Source organism: Arvicola amphibius, chromosome 2, assembly GCF_903992535.2.
Source record: "Arvicola amphibius chromosome 2, mArvAmp1.2, whole genome shotgun sequence".
Taxonomy (NCBI): domain Eukaryota; kingdom Metazoa; phylum Chordata; class Mammalia; order Rodentia; family Cricetidae; genus Arvicola; species Arvicola amphibius.
Genome location: NC_052048.2, coordinates 34618248 through 34635472, shown reverse-complemented (window position 1 = coordinate 34635472; position 17225 = coordinate 34618248). Strand labels below are relative to the sequence as shown.

General features: G+C 51.5%; 2 protein-coding genes across 3 annotated transcripts; one reads left to right on the top strand and one right to left on the bottom strand.

Moving 5' to 3' along the window:
- The first annotated feature begins 277 nt into the window (after positions 1-277).
- Creld1 (cysteine rich with EGF like domains 1) lies at positions 278-11210 on the top strand. Its single transcript, XM_038318408.1, has 11 exons — positions 278-506; positions 672-896; positions 1460-1542; positions 6114-6224; positions 6629-6720; positions 7728-7904; positions 7988-8083; positions 9548-9631; positions 9781-9876; positions 9997-10131; positions 10582-11210. The coding sequence occupies exons 2-11, from the start codon at positions 735-737 to the stop codon at positions 10794-10796; spliced, it is 1251 nt and encodes a 416-aa protein (XP_038174336.1). The 5' UTR covers positions 278-506; positions 672-734; the 3' UTR covers positions 10797-11210.
- Positions 11211-12366: 1156 nt separating this feature from the next.
- On the bottom strand, positions 12367-16415 carry Prrt3 (proline rich transmembrane protein 3). Of its 2 annotated transcripts, none has more exons than XM_038320576.1 (3): positions 15428-16415; positions 15100-15255; positions 12367-14229 (listed from the first exon to the last, which is right to left on the bottom strand). In XM_038320576.1, the coding sequence occupies exons 1-3, from the start codon at positions 16413-16415 to the stop codon at positions 12461-12463; spliced, it is 2913 nt and encodes a 970-aa protein (XP_038176504.1). In that variant the 3' UTR covers positions 12367-12460. The 2 variants fall into 2 exon arrangements, with proteins under 2 accessions (XP_038176504.1, XP_038176505.1); XM_038320577.1 differs by having other exon boundaries at positions 15100-15249.
- Between the last annotated feature and the right edge of the window lie 810 nt (positions 16416-17225).

Genomic DNA, 17225 nt, shown 5'->3' with positions numbered 1-17225 from the left:
GTCCTACTGAACAGCTAAGAGAGCCTTTAACCCGTGGTCCTTTAAAACCTGGACAGGTGCAGCCCGGCGCCGCTGCTGGTTGGTTTGCACGGGATGACGCAATGGCACATGGCCATCCTTCATTGGCTGTGAGGAGGCCCCGCCCTCCTAGCTGCGGCGTTGGAAAAGGGTGTACTTTTAAGGGGGGCGGTGGCGTTAAGGAGACTCGGCCCACAACTCCCGGGGCGGGGGCGGGGACTTTTTTTTCTCCCTGTAGTCTAGCTGGGTCTGGATCCTTCCGATCTTGTTCCAGGCCATCCCTGCGTCTTCCAAAGAGGCTCGGAACTTGACCCCATCTCTTCACATCCGGATCCGGGCTCCTCCCCCAGGACCGCCCATCCGGCTTTCTCTCGGAATATTTGGAATCTGAACCTTTCTAATTCTGACCCCTAATAACTCACTGAGACCCTAAAACCATGGGCTGATGCCTGCTCCTTTGCCAGCGATCCCTGCCACCTTTCCCTACGGTAACGGAGACATAATTTCTCTCCTGGAGTTATAGATTAGGCTTCTTTCCTCTCCTAGCGTCTCAGCCTCCAGTACCCCAATTCGTCCTCGTTTGTAATTACGTAGGTCTGGGGCTTTCAGCCTCAAGGCACCTCAGAAACAAGCCCTCTCTTTCCTCCTTACAGCCTGGCTTCTCCAGTGACCCCCTCCCCTTGCCCTAAATCTGCACATCCCCCGCCTGGGAAAAGATGGCCCCACAACCCCAAAGGGGCCTGGTCCCTTCTCTGCTCTGGGGCCTGAGCCTGTTTCTGATCCTCCCGGGATCTGTCTGGCTCCAGCCCTCTCCTTCTCCCCAAGATGAGCCCCATCCATGTCATACCTGCCGAGAACTGGTGGACAGCTTCAACAAGGTGGGTGCACTAATAGCCTCGTGGGAGGGAACCGTTCGCAGAGAGCAGGGAGCTCTCAGTGCAAATCTGCGTGGACTCTAGTCCGAGTATGGGTTGCTTGCTTTAGCTGTATGGTCTTTGGGAAACAGTGCCTCAGTTTCCTGATCAATAACGTAAACTAGTGAAATGTTAGAAAGTTCAGCCAGGCGTGGTGGCACAGGCTTTTAGTCCCAGCACTCGGGAGGCAGAGGCAGGTGGATCTCTGAATTCGAGGCCAGCCTGGTTTACAGAGCAAGTTCCAGGACAGAAACCCTGCCTCAAAAAAAAAAAAAAAAAAAAAAAAAAAAAAAAAAAAAGCCGGGCGGTGGTGGCGCACGCCTTTAATCCCAGCACTCGGGAGGCAGAGGCAGGCGGATTTCTGTGAGTTCGAGACCAGCCTTGTCTACAAGAGCTAGTTCCAGGACAGGCTCTAAAGCTGCAGAGAAACCCTGTCTCGAAAAACAAAAACAAAAACAAAAAAAAAAAAAAAAAAAAAAATGTATCAGGCCCTGTACTTAGGTATTCCTAATTTCTTCCCTATCCAGGGCCTAGAGAGAACCACCCGGGACAACTTTGGTGGTGGAAACACTGCCTGGGAGGAAGAGAAGTTGTCCAAATACAAAGACAGGTAAGAAGAAAGACAGAGACTCCTGGTCTCTGTTGATTGGTTGGAACAGATTCTCTTGGGGAGCTTTCATTCCGCAGATATGGAACATTAACAGGAAACCAAGCCCATCTTTGTGCAACTTTCATTTTAGTAGGAGACAAATAGTACATACTATCTGCCAGGTGAAGGACAGGAATTCGGGTAGACCGCAGGTGGGTGGGAGGTGTTCAGGATGGTTCCTTTGAATAGACACCTCGTCTGAAGTCACAGGGCCAACCTTATTTTTCTCTCAACCGTGGCTGGAGTAGAGAGAGCGAAAGGCTACAGAAAGGAGTTTAGATTTTTGTCCTGAACATGAGGCCTGAAGATGACATTGGGTTTCCTGAACTGGGATTACAGGCAATTGTTAGCCACCTCATTGATGCTGGGAGCTGAACCCAGGTCCTTTGCAAGAGAAGCCAATGTTCCTAACTGCTAAGCCATCTTTCCAGCCTCTGGAAAGATGAAGAGATAGATCACTGACTCTTAAAGTCCAGGAAGCCAGGGCAGCGTGGAGGGAGTGGGGAGAGCAGCTGGGGTGGGGTGGGGCGGGTAAACCAGGGTAGCATGGAGGGAGTGGGGAGAGCAGCTGGGGTGGGGCAGGGTGGGGCGGGGTAGGGTGAGTAAGCTTCTGCAGTCTAGGAATAAAGGCCGCGTGAGCTAGCAAGGCATCCAGTAGTGGACACAGTGAGAACTTGTTGAAGTCTGAGCACAATTTGGAGATCATGGGTTGACATGATGGGTTCCTGAGGGGCATGAGAGAAAGTAATATAGACACTGGGCAATTTGCAGGCATTTTCTGAGGAAGTAAGACTGCAGAGAGGGTGTGTGTGGGGTCAGGCCGGGCCTCTGAACAGGAGGTGAGATGACCTGTGGACACCCAGGGAGCCTCCTCTCATTCCAGAGTTCAGGGGAGAGGTAGGGCTAGAAACAGGAATTTGAGATGCCCCGCTAGCTTTTCAAAGTGACATTGGAAGGAGGGGCCCTGTTTTAGCTCCGCTACAGTTGCTGCCTGTTCTTGGTATTGTGGTGAAGGGTGAAATCAGGTTCCCACTAAGGAGGGAAAGTTTGTTTTTCTGTAACTGGGTCTGTCTCCTTTCCCTCAGTTTTCTCGTTAGGAGAGCAGTTACACTAACTGCACTTCTGGCTTTATAATGACTTCTGGGTTCATTTTCTTTTTCTTTAAAAATTTTTGTTTTAGCACTGTACCGTGGTGGTGCACACCTTTAATCCCAGCATTCGGGAGGCAGAGGCAGGTGGATCTCTGTGGGTTTGAGGCCAGCTTGGTCTACAAAGCGAGTTCCAGGACAGGCGCCAAAGCTACACAGAAAAATCCTGTCTCAACAACAACAACAACAGCAATAAAAATTCTTTTTTAAAAATTATATAATATATATTTTTTCACTTTTTAAATAATTTATTTTTATTTTATGTGTATTGGTGTTTTGTCTGCACATTTATCTGTGTGAGGGTGTTGAATTCCCTGGAACTGGAGTTTGTACACAGTTGTGAGCTGCCATGTGGTTGCTTGGGAATTGAAATTGGGTCCTCTGGAAGAGCAGTCAGTGCTCATAACCATTGAGGCATCTCCAGCCCTATTTCTTTCTCTTTTTTTCTTTTTTTCACTTTTGATACAAGGTCTCACTCACTATTTAGTCATGACTGGCCTTGAACTCACAGAGATCTGTCTGCCTCTGCCCATTAGTGCTGGAATTAAAGGCGTGTGCTACCACACCTGACTTCTTTTTAATTTTTTACCATTTATTTATTTATTTTTTTGTGTGTGTGTGTGTGTGTGTGTGTGCGCATACGTACATGTGCACAGCTTCTTCAGGAGTCAGTTCTTGTTTTCCACTTGGGTCCTAGGGATTGAACTCAGGTCCTCACTCAGTCTTGGTAGCAATTGACAGCAAGTGCCTTTCCCGCTTGAACCATCTTAGTAGCCCCCCAATTTCTTTTTTCTTTCCTCCTCTTGTTTTGTCTTGCTAAATTACCTTCTCTAGTATGCAACTATGTCAGACCTTTTAAATACATGACATAATACATGTTTATTTATTTTTCATTCTTTTTTTAGAATTTAGTATAATTAATTTTTATGCTATGTATTTGTGTGTATATACATGTTTGTGTGTGTGTACATATGTATGTGCACAGTATATTAACTCCAAGTGTCCATTTTATTTATTTTGATTATTTTCTGTATTGAATGTTTTGCCTGCGTGTCTGTATTCACATGCATACAGTGCCTATGGAAGCCAGAAGGAAGTGTCAGATCCCCTGGAACTGGATTTATAGGTAGTTGTGAGCCACTATGTGGGTGCTGGGAGTTCAGCCTGGGTCCTGTGGAAGAGCAGCCAGTGCTCTGAACTGCTGAGCTCTCTCCATCACCCCATATTATTATCACTGTCATTATTCTTATTACTATCATTATTATTTTTTGAGCAGGGTTTCTCTCTCTCACCATGACTGTCCTGGAACTTGATCTATACACCATTATGGTTTTGAACTCAGAGATGCAGAGAGTGCTGGAACTAAAGGCATGCACCACCATGCCCGGCTGTCCCACTGAGCCTGGAGCTCACTAACTTGGTTATTCTGTTGGATTGGAGACAGGGATCTGCCTGTCTCTGACCCCTCCCCACCCTGTGCTGGGGTCACAGACACCACGCCAGACTTGGCTTTTACACGGGGCTGGGAGTCTAAAATCAGGTTCTCCTGCTTGTTCGGGAGTCGCTTTACCCAGTAAGTCGTCTCACCAGGCCCTAAGTCATATTTTACATAATAAAAAGTTCTGTTTTGTGATATGATTTCATATAGACCAGGCAACCCTCAGGCTTACTGTATAGTTGAAGATGACCTTGAACTCCTGATCTTTCTGGCTCTTCCTCCTAAGCTATGGGGTTACAAGCGTGAGCCATGAGCCACCTTACCTGGTTTATATATTAATTTTTAAATAGTAAAGTACACATAAAAGAACTTCCCGGGCTGGGAATGTAGCCAAGTTGTCAGAGTGCTTGTCTCGTGCAAAGTTCCCTCCCCAGCACCTAATAAAACCAGGCCTGGTGGTGCAGGCAGTGGGGAGCTGGAGGCAGGAGGCTAAGGGTGTGCCCAGCTACAGAACAAGTTCAAGGCCAGTCTAGCCATGTGACAAAACAAAAACCCCAATAGGGACACTTAGTACATTCTTACTGCTAAATAACTACCACTGTCTACTTCTAGAACTTTCTCACTTTTAATTTTGTTTTTGTTGTGACATGGTTTCTCTATATAGTTCAGACTGGCCTCTGCCTTAACCTCCCGAGTGTTGGATTACAGATATATGCCACCACATTTGGCTTTAAAACGTATTCATCACCACCCCCCAAAAAAATCTTATACCCATTAAGTAGCTCTTCCTTATCCTTCCTTCCCTCGGGCTCCTGGCAGCTGCTAATATGCTCTCACCATGCGGAAAACCGTGTGGGTTTTCTGATTCCTTTGAAGCCCTAATCATGTGGCCTTTTGTGTCTGGCTCCTTTCACTTAGTGTAATGTTTCCGTAGCTCCCTTATTGTGTGATATGTGCAGCACATAGTTCATTCCTTTTAGGGCTGGATAATATCCCGTGAATGGACACTTGGCTAATGGGCAGTTGGGTTGTTGTCTACGTTTTGCCCACTATGAGTATTGTGGCTGTGAGCGTATGTGTACAAGTTTGTATTGGAACACCTGTTGTCCATTATTTTGGGTATGCACCCAGGAGAGGATTGCTGAGTCATGGTGGCTCCATTTAATTGTACCATCTTGCATTACCACTCACAGTGCAGAAGGGGTTTCATTTTCTTTTCTTTTCTAAATAAGTAGACATTTTTTTTAGATTTATTTATTTATTATGTATACAACATTCCTTCCATGTATGCTTACATGCCAGAAGAGGGCACCAGATCTCATTACAGATGGCTGTGAGCCACCATGTGGTTGCTGGGAATTGAACTCAGGACCTATGGAAGAGCAGTCAGTGCTCTTAACCTCTGAGCCATCTCTCCAGCCCAGAGTTTCATTTTCTCTACATCCTTGCCAGTGCTTGGCAGGAGGGGTGGGGGTCCTCTCTGTCTCTCTGAGTTGCCCTTCCCAGCCTCATGGTGTAATTTTAATGCTGTCTTCCCAGCATGGCTCTCCTAGGCCAGATTTGGGAGCTGAAGACTCAGGATTTACCTGCAGCAGTGTTATTGTCCTATTTGGCGTACTGAAAAAAACAAGTGTGCCCAACATGGTGGTGGGATGTAGAGGCGGGAGAGTTCTAGGCCATCCTGGGTGACATAGCAAAAGCCTGATTAAAACTGTGGGGGCCAGAGGTGAGAAACGAAAACAAGAAAGGCTTACCAACTTGCCCAAATCCTGCCTCTAGCTCCTGACCTAGGCCAGACTGATCACAGAGCCAGTAGCCCTTCTGTTAGTGATGCCCCATGGCCCCTTCCTGGATATTGTCCCAGTGGGAAGGAAGGTAGAGAGAGACCCCAGGAGCAGGTGGGCGGGGTGGAATCTGCTCATAACACTCCAGTCCTATCTGGTCAGCGAAACCCGCCTGGTGGAGGTGCTGGAGGACGTGTGCATCAAGTCAGACTTCCAGTGCCATCGCCTGCTGGAGCTCAGCGAGGAGCTGGTGGAAATCTGGTGGTTTCACAAGTGAGAAGCATGGGGGGCGTCCCTCGGGTGGGCCTGGTGGCTTCACAAGTGAGAGGTGTCGGGGCTTCTCTTGGGTGGGCCTGGTGCTTTCACAGGGGAGGGGAGCCTTCCTTGGGAGTGGGTTACAGACAGACCCTGATGATATGGTTTTTACTGCCAAGAAATGGTTGCACGCCAGCCTTGTTTGGAGCCTTCCAAACCTAGATCTAAGGTCTTGCTGTGGGTACCAGGCCCCCATTCTGGGCCTACTTACCCCTCTGCCAAGTGGAAAAGGGGCCTTAGTCAAGTGGCTTCTGGGACACATGCCCAGGCTGAGTTACAGATTGGGTAAGAGGCAGAAGGAGGCGGCCACTGACGCTGCCTCAGCACCCACTCTCCCTTTCACCTCATCTGCCCCGTCTTAGGCAGCAAGAAGCTCCAGACCTCTTCCAGTGGCTCTGCTCGGATTCCCTGAAGCTCTGCTGCCCCTCTGGCACTTTTGGGCCCTTCTGCCAGCGTGAGTCCTCTTTGGAAGTGGGAGGAGACTGCTGAGTGTGTGAAAGCAGGGTTACTCAGGTAGCATCTCCAGTCCTGTGCTCTGGCCTGTCTCTCAGGCCTGAGATGAACACATCAGTGGGTCAGGCTGGGAAAAGAAGCACAGGGCTAGCCTGGTGCAATGTGACTTTATCAGATATTAAATAAATGCTCCCCTACCCCTGCCACCTTCATTCTCGTGTCTAGTCAGACGGTACATAGGGAGGGGCAGACACATGCCCTGAAGCCTCCATTATTGCTGTCTGTCCACCTCTTCAGGCGCAAGGCAAGAGCTGAACTTAGTCTAGTTCTGTCTTAATTAACTTATTTATTATTGGTTTTGTTTTTGTTTGAGGTGGCAGGGTTGCATCTGTGAGCCCAGGCTTTGAACTTGTATAATCCGGACTGAGCCTTCTGGGTGCAGGAACTGCAGGCACGTGCCATCATGCCAGGCCCCTAGCCCTTTTTGGAATTACTTTTCCTGTAAACAAGGGAAAGGGTTCGGCATTGGAACGATCAGTTCAGACTTTAGAAAAGATTCATCAGATGTGGTGGTGCATGCCTGTCATGCTACTACTCAAGAAGCTGAGGCAGGAGGATGTTCAAAGTCTGTTCAGATAAATTATCTGGACTTCCTGAAGAGTCCATCGCAAACACAAACAAATAAACATTGTGTGTATGTGTGTATATGAAGGAAGGAGAATTGACTTTGAGGCCGCCCTGGTCTATATAGTGAGTTCTAGACCAGCTAAGGCTATATAAATGAGACCTCTCAAAAAAGAAAAAAAAACTAAGTAGGTAAATAAAAATAAATGAAAAGTTTGCTTAATTGTTTTGCAATAGGCTATTTCATATAGCTTTATGACAGACTATGTGAATATTAAACTTAATCTTCCTTTCCAAAAATTATTTAGGACCATGTAGAAAATAACCTTCTCTTGGCTGACAAAGTTGCATATACGATCTCACCCAATTGATGTCTGCCCACAGCATGCCCTGGGGGCACAGAGAGGCCCTGCGGTGGCTACGGGCAATGTGACGGGGAAGGGACTCGAGGGGGCAGCGGGTACTGTGACTGTCAAGTCGGCTATGGGGGCGAGGCCTGCGGCCAGTGTGGCCTTGGCTACTTTGAGGCGAAGCGCAACAGCAGCCATCTGGTTTGTTCAGGTAGGTAGCCAAAGGTGTGGTGCGGGGCAGGGATAGCCAGAATACCTGCCTGCCCATCCTCATACTGTCTGCTTTTTACCCAGCATGTTTTGGTCCCTGTGCCCGCTGCACAGGACCTGAGGAATCCCAATGTCTGCAGTGCAAGAAAGGCTGGGCCCTGCATCATCTCAAGTGTGTAGGTAAGTGGGGAACACTGGTGGGGCCTGGGCTTGACTCCCTGGCCTATACCAGTACCATCCCATTCACATGGAACCCTCAGCCTGGAAAGGCAGCAGCGGTGTTCACAGTCCAGCATGACCTGCACGCAGCAGAAGATGCATGCCCAGGCCCAGCTTAGCGCAGGGCAGTGATCATCAGGAAGGCCTTCTTGGAAGAGGTGCTACTTTGGCAAAGTCTTTTTTCTTTTCCCGACTGAAGTTTTTTGAGACAGGGTTTCTTTGTGTAGCCCTCACTGCCTTGGAACTTGCTTTGCAAACCAGCCTGGCCTCGAACTCAGAGACTCCCTTTTATTTATTTTTACCTTTTATTTATTTATTTATTTATTTATTTGTATGATTTATTTTTTAAATCATTTTTTAAATGATTTATTTATTATTTATTATGTATACAGTGTTCTGTCTGCAAGTATTCCTGCATGCCCGAAGAGGGCACCAGATCTTATTGCAGATGGTTGTGATGGTTGTGATCCACCATGTGGTTGCTGGGAATTGAACTCAGGACCTCTGGAAGAGCACAAAGTGCTCTTAACCCCTGAGCCATCTCTCCAGCCCTTGCTGAGAGATTAGCAACCAAATCTTACAAAAACAGAACAACAACAACAAAAATCCAGCGTGGGCTCAGCAGTGAGATGACTCAGCAGTTAAAGGTGCTTGATGCCAAACTGAAGACCAGAACCCAATCCCGGGACACGCAAGGTGCAAGGAGAAGGCGAGCTCCAGGAAGTCGTCCTCTGATCTCCAAGTGCGTGCTGTGGCATGGACGCACGCGCACACACATGCACATTTGCATATATGCATGAAAACGATAAATACACCTTGTTCTTAAAGAATGACAAGAATTGAAAGCCAGGTATAGTAACACAGGCCTAGGATTTAGCACTGGAGTGGTGGAGGCAGGATTAGAAGTTCAAGGTCATCCTTGGAAGCACAGTAGTTTCAGGCCAGCGTGGGCTGCATGAGACCCTGTCTCATAAACTGAAGAAGTTTTTCCGCATATAACAGTCTCGATGTGAGTGGTGCAGGTTAGCAGTGTAGCTGTCTTGTCAGTCACTCGGGGACCGAGGTCCCCTCTATCTGTGGCATTCCCTTGGATATAAACTGTACGAATGGTGCTGAGTCATGGCCATCTCCCGCTTCTGTCTCAGCACTCAGGAAGTAACGAGGGGCTGGTTGTGTTAGGGCTAAGGTAAAAGTAGACTATGTTGTTCCCGTCTCCATACCCGTCTGCAGGCTGCGCTTACTACAGGGCAGAGAGACTTGCGTCTCTGACTGGGCAGTGCTAGTTTAGCTGCAAGATTACTTCAGAGTTGGCAGCCAGCTTGTGGTTGCTCCCACACTCACAATCAAGTCCACTCCTGACAGTCCTGCCCTCGTTTCTCCGCAAGTCCTGCAAAGTGACATTCCTAACCTTGGCCCTCTCCACAGACATCGACGAGTGTGGCACAGAGGAAGCCACCTGTGGAGCCGACCAGTTCTGCGTGAACACAGAAGGCGCCTATGAGTGTCGAGGTCAGTGTCCACTGCTGAAGGATGAGGCTGGGATGGAGGAGAGGGACAGGAGATGCTACTTCATGCCTGTCCCTCCAAGCTTCTGCCTTCTCAGGCTCCAGAGCCCTCAGCTGCCTGAGATTATCTCCCCCCGCTTCTGCCCTCTCCAGATTGTTCAAAGGCCTGCCTGGGTTGTATGGGAGCAGGGCCAGGGCGCTGCAAAAAATGCAGCCGTGGCTACCAGCAGGTGGGCTCCAAGTGCCTAGGTGAGTCTTATGCCAATGGGGGCTGGCGGGTGAATCTGGGTGGGAGTGGAATGCAGTCTGGGGTGCTGTGCGGGAACTGGGGGCAGTCAGCACTGTGACCCCTTCCCCTCTCTCCCCCAGATGTGGATGAGTGTGAAACGGTGGTATGTCCAGGAGAGAATGAGCAGTGTGAGAACACGGACGGCAGCTACCGCTGTGTCTGTACTGAGGGCTACAGGCAGGAGGAAGGTGTCTGCGTGAAGGAGCAGATCCCAGGTAAGCAGGGAGAGTGGAGGCTGGGCTGGCCTGGTCCAGCTTGCAGACAAGCTCCTCCTCCAGGCCCCACTTCACCGCCACCCAAAGAGGCTGTACCTGGTCCCTGTGTTGTTTTCAAGGTTGGCTTTTGAGACTGCATTTTCTCACATCCCAGGTAGAAAGAGAACCAGATTTGGCACTAAAACACTCTGCCTCCCTTAGCCTGTTTTCTCCTGTCCAAAGGGACCAGTCCTCTGCAAAGCCTTGGGCAGTCCCATCACTTCCCAACTTCTTTCAAGCTTAGGGTGGCAGGGTCTCAGCTGCCCCTGCAGAGGCTTTCTAAGTAGTGAGTGATGCCGTGTGCTTGGTGAGCCAGGTGGGCTCAGCAGCAGTGATGAGGTGTGTGGGGGCTGTGGGCAGCTCTGGGAACTGCCAGGAACGAGGCACCGGCATGCCACACCTCCTCTGCAGAGCCGGCTGGCTTCTTCGCGGAGATGACAGAGGACGAGCTGGTGGTCCTGCAGCAGATGTTCTTTGGTATCATCATCTGTGCTCTGGCCACGCTCGCTGCTAAGGGTGACCTGGTGTTCACTGCCATCTTCATTGGAGCCGTGGCAGCCATGACCGGGTACTGGCTGTCAGAGCGAAGTGACCGTGTGCTGGAGGGCTTCATCAAGGGCAGATAATCTCTCCTCCCACCCAGCATACCCTCAGAGGTCATAGCTCTCTCCTGCTGGACACCTGGGACAGTATGGTTTCTCTTTGAGATGGGGTAAACATCTTTACCTGCCTTACTGAGCAGCCCAGGACCCCAATAGCCCTGGTGGTTAAAAAGAAGCCCCGAAGCTGATGCCATGAGAACCTTGCCTAGGAGCCTGACAGGCATTACAGTGTGTGAATTTCAAAAGACAGTTTCTCTTTAGGGAGGTTGTAGGCTCTGGCCCCCGCCCAGGATGAGAGGTGTCCCCTCAGGAGTGGAGCCACCGTAGCCCTCCCAGATGCATGCTGCCAGCTCCTCTTGTGATTCACCTCCCATAGCCCAGCCATTGACTTATTTATTCATCTCAGGAAATAAAGGAAAGGTTTTGAAAACTGGAAAAGTGTCAGTCTTAACTACCCATCACCGCTACCTCAGTGAAGTTTTCCACAGCCCTGGGAGATTGAGGGCTGCCGAGTGGTGGGAAGGGGCTGGAGAGATGGGTCAATCGTTAAGAGCGCCTGTTGCCCTTGCAGAGGATCCAGGTTCAATTCCCAGCACCCATGTGGTGGCTCACAACCATCCATCCTCCAGTTCCAAGGGATCAGACTCAGTCTTCTGACTTTCTTGGGTACACATGGTACACGTATGTGTACACAATACACATATACATGCAGGCAAAACATTCATACACACTAAATAAATCTACAGAACTTTTTAAAATTAAAAAACCAAAAGAAATGGAGAGAGGAAGAAGAGAGATAACAGAGGAACCAGCTTAGGAATTGATCTTTCTGGATTGAATACCAGCTGTCAGTGCAGGACCCAAGTAATGCAGGACACCTCCAAACTTCGCTTTCTCATTTCTGAAGTGGGCAGAATGCTTTCCAATTAGGCCTAAAGTGCGGATTACAGGAGGTGGGGCTGCACAGTAGACAGATTTTAGTGAGACAGTGGAGGTTGTGCCTGTGAGAGCCAGAGGCAACCTTCCTCAGAAAGGCTCTTGGTTCCTGTGGGTCAGAGCTTCCTGTGTCTCCCGTAAGGGTGTAGGATCCTGACTTGACCAGGGGGAGGCATGAGCCTAATCGGAAGGTTTATTTCTTTTTTTTTTTTTTTTTTTTTTTTTTGGGTTTTTCGAGACAGGGTTTCTCTGCAGCTTTTTTAGAGCCTGTCCTGGACCTAGCTCTTGTAGACCAGGCTGGCCTCGAACTCACAGAGATCCGCCTGCCTCTGCCTCCCGAGTGCTGGGATTAAAGGCGTGCGCCACCACCGCCCGGCGAAAGGTTTATTTCTTTGGCACAAAGAGGACAGTCAGTCTGGACAAGTGAGGTGCATCTATCTCTCCACACTGGGAATCAGGAGTACCTGGTCCCTATTCCCCATGATCAAACCATGCACATCCACCCTGTATTCCGTGTTACTCACGGCCTCTGTGCAAAATATCTGCTGAAAAAAAAAAAGAATATAAATATTAAAAAGCAACAACAACAACAACAACAAAAAACTCGAGTCTGGTGAATTCAAGCCTTTCTGTCTTCAGGAGCTGCAGTCAGGTGGAGGTCCCAGAAGGCCAGTTTTTCAAATGCTCCACTGTCTTGGCTCGGACAGTCTTCATGTGGACATTGAGGGGAGGGTCCAGGTCCTCCCTGGCAGTCAGAGCTCTATGGTGTCACTGGAGGCGCTACGAGATTCGCTGGTCTTGCAACGCTGTTGGCCCTCACTATGGGGCTCCCCGGCTCGGGCAGGAGCAGGGGCTGGGGTAGGAGCTGGCAGCAGCTGCACCGTGCTGGGCAGCTCATCTAGGGGCAGGCTGTCCACGGACGACAGTCCATGACGCCACGGGTTCCAGCTGATCTTGAGCGAGCCCTTGGAGAAGCTGTCCAGGGAGCTGCCCGAAGTCCCCGCGGCCGCCGCGCTTCCTGGCGGGTCCACCACATGCTGCGGGAGCGACTTGCGCAAGCACACCTCACTGAGTGAGCGGCAGCGGCCTCGGAGCAGGGAGGCGCCTGCGTCGAGCTCAGCGTCAGGCTGGCTGCCGCGGCGGGGTCGCAAGGCACCCCCTGATGGCGGCGAGGCCAAACCACGGAGGCCACAGCGGTGGAACACACTGTCTCGGACCAGGTGCTCCCGGAAGAGCGCGGCGTCGATGCTGCGGCTCAAATTAATGGGCGAGGGTGGCCGCAGATCCAACTCGCTCAGCGACGGCGCAGGCCCCACACTGCCGCGGGACACCCCGGGGCCATTCAGGCGACCGCGACCCAGCGATGCAGCCGAACCCCAGGGTCCGGAACCAGGCGTGGCGGGAAGTCCACCTTCCGCAGCGTTGCGAATGAGGCTTTTGCTGATGTCCAGGCCGCCTGTGGCCAGGCCACTGGGACCCGCATAGCAATTATTTGGTCTCTCGGGCACCTCGCTCTTGCCCGTGGGCGCAGGACACGCCAGGCGTAGCAGCTTAGCCCAGCAAGCATGCTCCGTGGGCGGCCTGGGACGCGTGGCGGCCAGGGCGGCCAGAGCCAGGGCTAGGGCCCAGGTCAGCTCCAGTAGGCGTAACCAGAAGTGCACACCCCACCAGGCCCAGGAGAAACGACCTTCCCGGCCGGGCCCTGGGTACAGCCAGAGAGAGGCTGCTAGCTGCAGACCACTGGCCAGCAGCCCCAGTGAGCCGGCCACAGCCAGCAGCCGTGGGCCTGGACTGACATCCCAGCCCCGAGGGCCTTCCAGCAGGCGGCGACGGCACAGGCAGAGTGTGCCCAGAGCGACCGACGCGCCCCAGGCACAAGATAAACCTTGCATCAGGAGGTTGAGCACAGGCCTGGTAGAGAACAGGTCTGTAGCCAACAAACCTGCGGCATGCACCGGTGCCACGGCTCCCAGCAGAAGTGGCTTCTGTAGAGGCTGTGGCAGCCCGGCACCCAGGCCTAGCAGGGTGAGCGCTGCCAGTGCAGTGAGAAGCAAGGGGAAGGGCAGGTTGTATAGCACCAGACCGGCACGTACTCCCAGCCGTGCTTGAGAGCCGTAAGGATCAGTGAGCATGTAGGTAGATCGCAGCCCTGAAGCCACCAATACCAGCACGGCAGCCACTAGTGCCAATCGGGGTCCCGCTAGGGCGGCTGCCAGTGTGAACAATGCCAACAATGCTGGAAGCAGGAAAAGCACCCCCACCCCATAGACGTGAAGTTCCCAGGAAAAACTCAGCACCCGCCGCAGGGGTCCCCAACGCAGGGGAGGTGCAGTGGCATTGGCTGGGGGGCTAGAAGCTGGGGCTGGAGCCAAGGAGCTGGCTGAGGGCTCCGGAGGGGGTGGTTGGCTCAGAGCTCTCTGTGTGGTGACTTTAACAAGGCCTCGCCGAGATGTCGAGGGGGCCTGGACAGGGGGTGCTGGAGGGTGGCTTTGTGGGCGACCCGGCCATTCCTCGGCTTCATCTGCAATAATAACAATATTAAAAGGGTTTCTTGGGAAGTGCTGTTGAGAGTGGGCTGTGGAGGATCATGGCTGTCATAGGAGGCAGGGCAGGAAGATCAAGACTTTAAAGCAGTCTTCAGCTACATAGTGAGTTCAAGGACAGTCTAGGCTGCTTGAGACCCCCATCTCAAACAAACAAACAAACAAACAAATAGGAAACAACAACAAAATCCCAAACACACACAAAGTGCTTTTGATTTTTCCATATTCAAAACTGTAGTTAGTAGGTTAATTTTCCAAGGACAGCTGTCAAATGAAGATAATATAGCACCTGCCACAGTCATTGGGTCAAGACTAGGGCACAATGTCTAGTTTGGTTCCCACTGGCTAGCAAAGACAAGACAGACGTAAACTTCCTTTCTTCCCCTTTTGTGTGTGTGGGGTGTGTGGGGGTGTGGTGCTGGGAATTGAACCCAAGACCTTTCCTATGCCAGGCAATAACTCTACCACTAAGCTGCATCTCCAAGCCCTTGGCATTTTTTGATTTTGAAGCAGTCTCTATGAGCCTTGAACTCAGTATGTAGTTCAGGCAGGTCTCGAACTTGTGATGCTCTTGTCTCAGCATCCGGGGTGCTGGGGTTCCAGGTGGGATGGAGGCTGACTGCACAAGCTACGTCCATGTTGCACAGAAGAGCACGCTAGCTCAGCAGAGCCAGTGTCTTCTCCCGGAGTTCCCAGTGAACTCTGGTTGATTTTTCTCAGCCACTCAGAGACGGTCCTAGCCAATGCCTTTAAGCAGGTGCTTTTCTCCATTTAGCCCCAGGCCCTCCGCCACATCACTAAGCACATGTTCTTGGTAACTCTCCCCTCACCTCTAGCCATGACCTCACCTGGCTGCAGGGCCCTCGCGGGGCTCTCCGTTCCATTTGTAGCTTGAGCAGAGTTCGGGAGATCAGGGATGAAGGGCTTGGGGGTTCCTGGAGCCTCCATGGCTCCTCTCACTCGCTGTGGGGAGATGGGATCTGCTCCTTTCATTGAGGCTATGGCTGAAACGGCAAGAATAGTCACCACCTTGTCTGACTCTTGGGCATTCCTCCGAAGCCAGTCCCCCAGGAGGAAGGCTTGTCAGAAGGAGGGAATGACACCCAGAGTTACACCTAGCTGCCTGGGACCACTGGTCCTCACAACCCCACTCAGCCCCCTCATGGTGGTACCTACCTACTCTTAGCTGCTCATCAGAAGTGTCTGAGGCTGAAGGTGGTATAGACTGGGGTGCTGAGGAGTCTTGTCCACCAACGAGGTCAGTCTGCTCAGGTTGGGGTCCCAGAGAGCTGACTTCCCAAGTATCTCCAGCTCCTTTTTGGGGGGGCTCAGCTGGCAGCTTCTCAGGAAGAGGAAGGCTTCTGGCCAATGCCAGGTCTACCTGGGCTCTAGGCTCTTGAGTGGATGCTACTTCAACTGGGGACGGTAAGCCAACCTCAGAGGCTACTGGATCCTGCTGGGTAAGTAGGGGGCCCTGGACAGCCTCCTGGAGGTCCTCTTCATGCCCACCCTGCTTCCCCAGCACTATCCTCCTCCTAACATCTGTCTTAAGTACTGGAGTGTGGGGAGAGTCCTGGTAGTCCCAGGGGAAAGTCTGTGGGAAGGGGGTCTTGGTTTGGGCCACTAGATCCTCATTCCTAGCTGGCTGCTGTCCTGCTGGGCCTCCAGGCTTCTGTGGGGCAGTGGAAAGTGTGGCTATCCTGAGTTGAGGGCTGGGAGTTGTAGCAATGAAAGTGAGATGGGGTGCTCCCGCTGGGTGGGGAGCAGGTGCTTCTGGCTCCAGAAGCTCCTGTGAGTCAGGAGGTCCTGTCCAGCCTTGGGAGGTAAGCCCCCGGACCAGCTGGAGGTCATCAGTTATTAGGAGTCTTTCACCCTGGCCCCCAGGGGCTCCTTTGGGTCCATGCAGGGCTGGTCCTAGGGGAGTGTCTGCAGGCCTCTTGGGGCCATCAGCAGGGGCCTGGGGGATGCCACTATGCCAGGAACTCTCATTCCTCAGCTTCTCCCAGAAGAGGTCAAAGGTCTGTGGCTCTGATGGGATCAAGTGGGGTGCTGAACCTTCAAGTGGCCTGGGAAGGCCTCTGCCCAAGGCAGGGCCAGCCCCCAGGCATGGCAACAGGGAGAGCAGAAGGAGATGACATGCAGAGCCTCGGGAGCTAGGGGCCATGGTTTAACTCGACGCCTGAGTGTAGAGCCCTTGACTTCTAGAGCTCACTGGATAAGCCTACAAAAGGGAAGAGAGAAAAAGTAAATCAAAGAGAGATGGGGTGTGAGGGTTGAGGGGTCCCATGGATTCCTCAAGGGACTGGTGGGAAATAAGAGAAGCATAGGCAACAGCGTCACCCGTGGTTTTAAAGTTTTTTAAAAAGCCAAGTCTCTGCTCACAGCGCTTGTTTTGCTCTCAAAACCGCCTGACTCCCCACTGCTCTTGGAAGAGAACACAAGTTCTATTCCTGGCCTTCCAAAGCTGGGCCATGCCAGGTGGCTCAGTCACTGTCCGGCATTCAGTGGGCTATCCTGACACTCAGGGCTCTGCTCCCTCAGCATGGAGTGCCGTCTCCTTCCCCTGATGAAATCACAGTGCCTATGCAGTCCTGGTTGACCTGGAACTCACTCTGTAGACCAGGCTGGCCTTGAACTCACAGAGCTCTACTTGCCTCTGCCTCCTGAGTGCTGGGATTAAAGGTGTGTGCCACCAGGTCCAGCCTTTTGAATATTTCTTAAAATCATGTCTATATGTCTATATCTATATATACTTTGATGGGGATGGTTGTATATATATTAAGTGCGGCGTCGGTGAAAGCAAGAGGAGACTGTTGGACTGCCTGGAGCTACATCGGGGAAATCTGTGAGCCACTACCTCAGTGCTGGGCTCTGACTGGCTAAGCCATCTCTCCAGTCCCCTGAAATCAGGTTTTAATTTTTAAAAATTACATCTATGCATTTAGTTATGGGGGATATCTGCAAGTGCGTGGCG

Bases quoted from the DNA above. Each gene is read 5' to 3' on its own strand.
- Prrt3 (XM_038320576.1), bottom strand. From the start codon at position 16,415: ATGGCCCCTAGCTCCCGAGGCTCTGCATGTCATCTCCTTCTGCTCTCC. The intron at 15,256-15,427 runs GTAGGTACCACC...TTGCCGTTTCAG, and splicing joins TGATGAGCAGCTAAGAGTAG to CCATAGCCTCAATGAAAGGA. The intron at 14,230-15,099 runs GTGAGGTCATGG...TTATTATTGCAG, and splicing joins CGCGAGGGCCCTGCAGCCAG to ATGAAGCCGAGGAATGGCCG.
- Creld1 (XM_038318408.1), top strand. From the start codon at position 735: ATGGCCCCACAACCCCAAAGGGGCCTGGTCCCTTCTCTGCTCTGGGGC. The intron at 6,721-7,727 runs GTGAGTCCTCTT...GTCTGCCCACAG, and splicing joins TTTTGGGCCCTTCTGCCAGC to CATGCCCTGGGGGCACAGAG. The intron at 8,084-9,547 runs GTAAGTGGGGAA...CCCTCTCCACAG, and splicing joins GCATCATCTCAAGTGTGTAG to ACATCGACGAGTGTGGCACA.